The sequence below is a fragment of the Sinocyclocheilus grahami genome, unplaced genomic scaffold (genome assembly GCF_001515645.1).
Source record: "Sinocyclocheilus grahami isolate Dianchi unplaced genomic scaffold, SAMN03320097.WGS_v1.1 scaffold96.1, whole genome shotgun sequence".
NCBI lineage: Eukaryota > Metazoa > Chordata > Actinopteri > Cypriniformes > Cyprinidae > Sinocyclocheilus > Sinocyclocheilus grahami.
Window position 1 is genome coordinate 3342586 of NW_015505275.1, and position 6581 is coordinate 3349166.

General features: G+C 34.2%; 1 protein-coding gene across 1 annotated transcript in view; it reads left to right on the top strand.

Moving 5' to 3' along the window:
* LOC107587841 (serologically defined colon cancer antigen 8 homolog) overlaps positions 1-6354 on the top strand; it is a 45033-nt gene extending 38679 nt beyond the window's left edge. The window contains exons 17-18 of the mRNA XM_016275801.1: positions 4446-4572; positions 6115-6354. Coding sequence (XP_016131287.1) covers positions 4446-4572; positions 6115-6153 — 166 coding nt within the window. The 3' untranslated portion in view covers positions 6154-6354. The remainder of the gene's footprint in view (positions 1-4445; positions 4573-6114) is intronic.
* The last annotated feature ends 227 nt before the right edge of the window (positions 6355-6581 follow it).

Below are 6581 nucleotides of genomic sequence, written 5' to 3' on the forward strand. Positions count from 1 at the left end.
CCTACCATTGAAACTGCTTTTGAATGATCGCTTTTTATTTAGTTTTACTTTCACTTTCGAGATTCGCGATCGCACGTAGTCTGTTTATATACTATGGAGCGGCAGTACTTACCACACATTTTACAAGATCAGATGTTTGTCAGTGGTGCACAGGATCTGCAAATCATTCGCCATCATCCTCAGTCATTTCTCCTTACTCTGTTTATGTGGTAAGTGAAATTTTTTTTACTGTAATGTAACAGGCAACCGTTACACCGGACGTGACAGTTATCATGTCGCGCCGCATCAGCTAAAGTCTGTCTACACTGGACGCGACAAAGCAACCATTGAAAATCATTTGAAATTTGTGTCAGCACGTCATAAATAGAATGGGGCAGCAAAAATGGGTGCGGCCATTTGTAAATTCTATGGGTCTGGCTTCCGGTCTCATCTGCATCCAGCTATTTTTACCTGTAAAAAACTGTTCGTTTTGCTGCTTGATATTGAAAATTGGTGTGTCTTATCATATTATTTTAATGTATTATCTTATTTATGAACACACTGGTTTGTAGTGCAAACAGCTTTACCGTTTACTGCACGTTGGTATTCTCCTCGTTATTTACCTATAGCGGTTAATGATCCGGAAGTCTCACCCATAGGCTTACTTCCGCATTGAAGAAAAAGGTGGATACACTGATCTATATATAATGAATCTCTATTATAGATCAGTGGTTCTATAGTATTTTGCCATGCCGCTCGCGTCCGGTGTAGACACGGTGTTAGGAATTTAGGAATCGTTTCCGTGCCTTGTAAGGATTCATGCTTCAGGCACACAACCAATGTTTGGCATCTCAACCAATTTGAATCTTTGAATCATTGAATCGATTTTCGCGGTTAATCGTTACATCCCTAGAGGTAGCTTACAAACAGTTGTTTCATAGCCTATGAATGTGATCATTTTGTACATAATATTTATAATTATTTAATAAATTAATAATTATTATTATTATTACTGCTGTTGCTATTATGATGATTGTACTAAATTAACAATTAATAATAATAATTATAACAATTATTCATAATAATAATGACATTTTTACATTTTACAATAGAACAGTATTTATTTAAAATAGAAATAAAATTGTAACATTATAAATGTCTTTACTTTCAGTTTTGATCAATTTAATGCATCAATAAAAGTATAAATGTTTTTCAAAAAACAACCTTTTGATCGGTAGTGTAGGTAGCTTACAAACAGAGGTTTCATAGACTATGAATGTGATTATTTTGTACATAGTATTAATAGTTATTTAATAAATGAAGTAAAAATGTAAGTAGTAGTATTATTATCACTGCTGTTGCTATTATGATGATTGTACTAAGTTAACAATTAATAATAATAATTTTTCGTTTTTAAAATGGATTTTAATCATTTTCTTTTGTGGTGAGAGGGCTGTAAATCCACGTATTTGGATCTATAATCTCCCTGTATTTTTTCTCTCCAGAAATCATTAGCAGAGACATAGATGTCACATAGAGTACAGCATACAACTCATTTCATATACAGTAACTCATAAGTCATACCGTATGTCTGCACACATTTTATACATATTTACTTTGAGTGATTAGAGTCGGTATTTCTGCATATTAATGATTGGTTTTTAATTCTATGGGTCTGGCTTCCGGTCTCATCTGCATCCAGCTATTTTTACCTGTAAAAAACTGTTCGTTTTGCTGCTTGATATTGAAAATTGGTGTGTCTTATCATATTATTTTAATGTATTATCTTATTTATGAACACACTGGTTTGTAGTGCAAACAGCTTTACCGTTTACTGCACGTTGGTATTCTCCTCGTTATTTACCTATAGCGGTTAATGATCCGGAAGTCTCACCCATAGGCTTACTTCCGCATTGAAGAAAAAGGTGGATACACTGATCTATATATAATGAATATCTATTATAGATCAGTGGTTCTATAGTATTTTGCCATGCCGCTCGCGTCCGGTGTAGACACGGTGTTAGGAATCGTTATTTGTTTTCCGTGCCTTGTAAGGATTCATGCTTCAGGCACACAACCAATGTTTGGCATCTCAACCAATTTGAATCATCACATATTTGAATCGATTTTCGCGGTTAATCGTTACATCCCTAGAGGTAGCTTACAAACAGTTGTTTCATAGCCTATGAATGTGATCATTTTGTACATAATATTTATAATTATTTAATAAATTAATAATTATTATTATTATTACTGCTGTTGCTATTATGATGATTGTACTAAATTAACAATTAATAATAATAATTATAACAATTATTCATAATAATAATGACATTTTTACATTTTACAATAGAACAGTATTTATTTAAAATAGAAATAAAATTGTAACATTATAAATGTCTTTACTTTCAGTTTTGATCAATTTAATGCATCAATAAAAGTATAAATGTTTTTCAAAAAACAACCTTTTGATCGGTAGTGTAGGTAGCTTACAAACAGAGGTTTCATAGACTATGAATGTGATTATTTTGTACATAGTATTAATAGTTATTTAATAAATGAAGTAAAAATGTAAGTAGTAGTATTATTATCACTGCTGTTGCTATTATGATGATTGTACTAAGTTAACAATTAATAATAATAATTTTTCGTTTTTAAAATGGATTTTAATCATTTTCTTTTGTGGTGAGAGGGCTGTAAATCCACGTATTTGGATCTATAATCTCCCTGTATTTTTTCTCTCCAGAAATCATTAGCAGAGACATAGATGTCACATAGAGTACAGCATACAACTCATTTCATATACAGTAACTCATAAGTCATACCGTATGTCTGCACACAGTTTATACATATTTACTTTGAGTGATTAGAGTCGGTATTTCTGCATATTAATGATTGGTTTTTACTAATATTGAATCAGTCTCAAACAATAAAACTCATGTATTTCGAGAAGAAAAATAAACCCTGTGTCAAAAAAGCAGATGGCACCAAATGATGGACAAGTTCTTGCAGCTCTCACTTCTGAAGTTTCTCTTATTCTTCTATTTCTTATTTATTTCTCGTTTTGGTAAACAACAGCAGATGAATGGTACTTTCTGAAAGACCTGAAGAACAGCAGAAATGGTAGATAAAAGTTTGGATGGGTGCACTAATACAGAAGAACATTTGGAGCTAAGTAGTGTGTGGAGGAGGTTAGGGCCAGTGTCAAAGCGCTGCCAGACTCTGGAGGTGGGCGGCAGCAGTGGCGCCAGCTCCCTACACAGCATGGTACAGGATGCCCAGCACAGCCCTGTGATCAGCCCTGTCCAGCTCACACCAGGAAGGCCAGCAGAGAAATGAAAAGAAAGAAAGAGGATGAGGGCGAGGGAGACAAAAGAACAACAGTGCTTGACTGAGGCCTTAGGACAGGAACAAGCTGTCTAGCGCAGGCAGACAAACTATTCTGCTCACACTCCCAAATAAGACGGGATTTAAGGAATCAGAGGTGAATGACGATTAGCGTGACATGCAGAAACGCATCTACTGTCACACCAGACAGAGAGAAAAGAAAGGCTTGAAAATGGCTCTGGCTCCAGTCAACAGGAGAAGCAGGAGGCCCGTTTTCAACTCATGCATTCATTCCTATTAGAATCCTGTACAGAAGTGCATTGACTTTCTGAAAAATTATAATTTTTTTAACGTTGCTTACCCTATTTTCAACATATTTAGACATATACTAAATTTGATGTATTTTTATATTAAAATAGACATTAGTGAGGGTAGCACCATATTTAATTTCCAACACAAAATAATTTCAAAATAATGAAAATGTGGATTGTTCTGTTGTTTAACAACTTATTCTTCAGCTGACAAAAAATCTTTCCAAAAGACTTTCAATTGACTCTATAACTCAAAATAATTTAGAAAGTTATGAGTTGTAAAAATGGCGCAATCTTGGACTTTTATACAGGGCATGTCATTGTAAAGACTTATCAGAACATTACTGTTTGAAAGCTTGACACAGAAACAGTGATTCGAACAACGGTTTGAGTGTGGGACCTATTTACTTTCTATGAATAAAAAAAGAAGCCTCAACAATGTTTTTATGCTTTAAAAAAAGCTCATGTTTTAATTTATATAATGACAAAATTGACTGTAAATAATGACAGAATTTAAATTTTTGGGTGCACTGTCCCTTTAAGATAATGATAATCTGTTAAATGTTCACTTTGTAAAAATGAGCTCTTAACACACAAAATGTTGACAGATTTTCTGAAGTCTGAGCAATTCTGTCATTTCGACAAACATCCCAAAATTCAGAACATGCTGCTGAAAAACAAAGGCCAAGAGAGCATTTATGAAACTCAGTCAAACCTCAGTCTGGTACAGTGATAACTCAGATGGAAACTTCTTTCAGCTGTCTGCTGTGCCTTTCATCTGTGTGCGTGCGTGTGTGTGTGTGTGTGTGTGTGCGTGTGTGTTGTCAGACTGCAGCAGCTGGACCAGCACTGCCAGGCCAGTTCCCAGCAAGTGCTGCAGCTCCTCAGCCGACAGAAGCAGCTCATGCAGGAGCGCCAGCAGCTCGCTCACGACATGCACAACCTGCAAGCCCAGGTCAGTCTCTGTTACACACTGTACTCAGACTTCAGCTTGCTCTTTAACTTCAAACCTGAAACATGAAAGTTTAAAGTGCTTTACCTACTTCAAGGATGGAAGTACAACATGTCTCATTACTGTAATGCAAAAAAAATATTGTTTCTTTTACTCAAAAATAAATCATTATTAATATATTTTAATTCATTTTAATTATATGCCAGAGCCGGCCCTTACATTTCTGACATGCTGAGCTTATGTGACGGATGCAGGATAAAATTTATTCCGTTTTATGAAAATCCACTTTCAGTTCTAAAGCTGAGAAAACTGCGCAAAACACAGCATGAAAGCTAAAATATAGTATGAAAGCAATACAAATAGTTTACAACCATTAAATAATTGAGAAAAGAAAAAAATTTATATAATATATATGTATGTATATATGTGTGTATATATATATATATATATATATATATATAGGCACCTCTTGATCCAATCCGATTCCAATTCTGGAAATCACAATCCAATTCAAAGATTCAAAAGATTCCAAAAAAAGATTATTGATCTACCATTTTTTTCTTTCTTATTAATTCAGGAGTTAACTCACTTTGAATATCAAATTTTTTTCAAATTACTTGCATGTTCATAAATTATTTTATAAAATAATTATAAATGAATGATAAATCACAACAATTGTATGTCAAGAATTATAGCTTCAAAATATAAAGCAAAAACAAAGCTCAGAATCATTGAAGAGAGAATTGTAATGCATCTTTTTTTCTCTCTGATCCCTTATATATACAGTGATGACAGTCTAATCATAATCACCATTTAGAATAATGATAAAGTCAAATATCTGGGTGCATTGTTGTAATAAGACTTTTGGGGTAAAATTAGCTTAAATTGTCATTTAAAAAAATGCCTAAAAGATATAGTGATGATAAAATAGGTTCTATTTTATTTATGCTTAATATAATTACTTCTGAATCTTTAGATTTTGTAGTAGAATGTGACCTGCATCCATAGAGAGAGAGGGAGTCGAGCACACAAGCAGCACAGCAGCTGGTAGCCATGGCTGCACATCACGCTAGACTAGGCACCCACAGATGCTCATCCAGATTGCTGCTAGAGGCACGTCAGCAACAGACAGCGAATCGCCGAATGCTGACATTCGTTGGAGATTATTGCAAATGGAGTGATGCTCCGCAAAGCGCCACCGCTTTCGGCTCTGTTAATACTACCATGCTGTTGTTTTGTTATTAGAGCGAGTTAGTAATTCAGACTCTCCCTCTGAGCATTTGTGTAAGAACACCCACATGCTGACCGCTCAGACCGTGTCCTGCTCGTGCTCACAGCTCATTATACCAGGCCAATTAGGAATTATGCTAGGCTGTTTGAAATAAATGAAAGCATTGTTTGAGACAGAAGACAGAAGTGTGGTTCATTCCTCTTCTTCTGTTGAGATGATTAGTGAGTAGTTTGCAGTACTTGTCAACATGGTGGTGCTGGGTTTCTTTTTGAGGCTCTGTTATGGTTGTCCTGTGTATGTCACCGTCTCCTCAGGTGCGTGTTGAGAAGAGAATGGACACGCTGGCCGTGTGAGGGCCGTCTCCATGAGGACATGTGATCAGTCATAAAGTGAGAACCAGTCACTGTGATATTCCATATAACCACACAATGAAATGCAGTGAGAGGAGTCAAAAGTCAAAGTTGAATTATTTTAAATAAATAGTAAATAAAAAGCATATGAGGAAATGTGGCTTCATAACTAGGCATGATTGAATGGCTTTGAATGAAAATTCCTTTGTCTTGTGTTTGTTATATATCTTTTTGTATTTATTTTATCAAAGATACCAATTAAAAAAATAAAACTCTCTCTATATATCCCTGTCATAAAAAACAAAAAATTAAATGAGTAAATTATATAAAATATTAAATAAGAATTATATACACATATATATATATATATATATATATATATATATATACACACATACACACACATATATATATATATATATATATATACA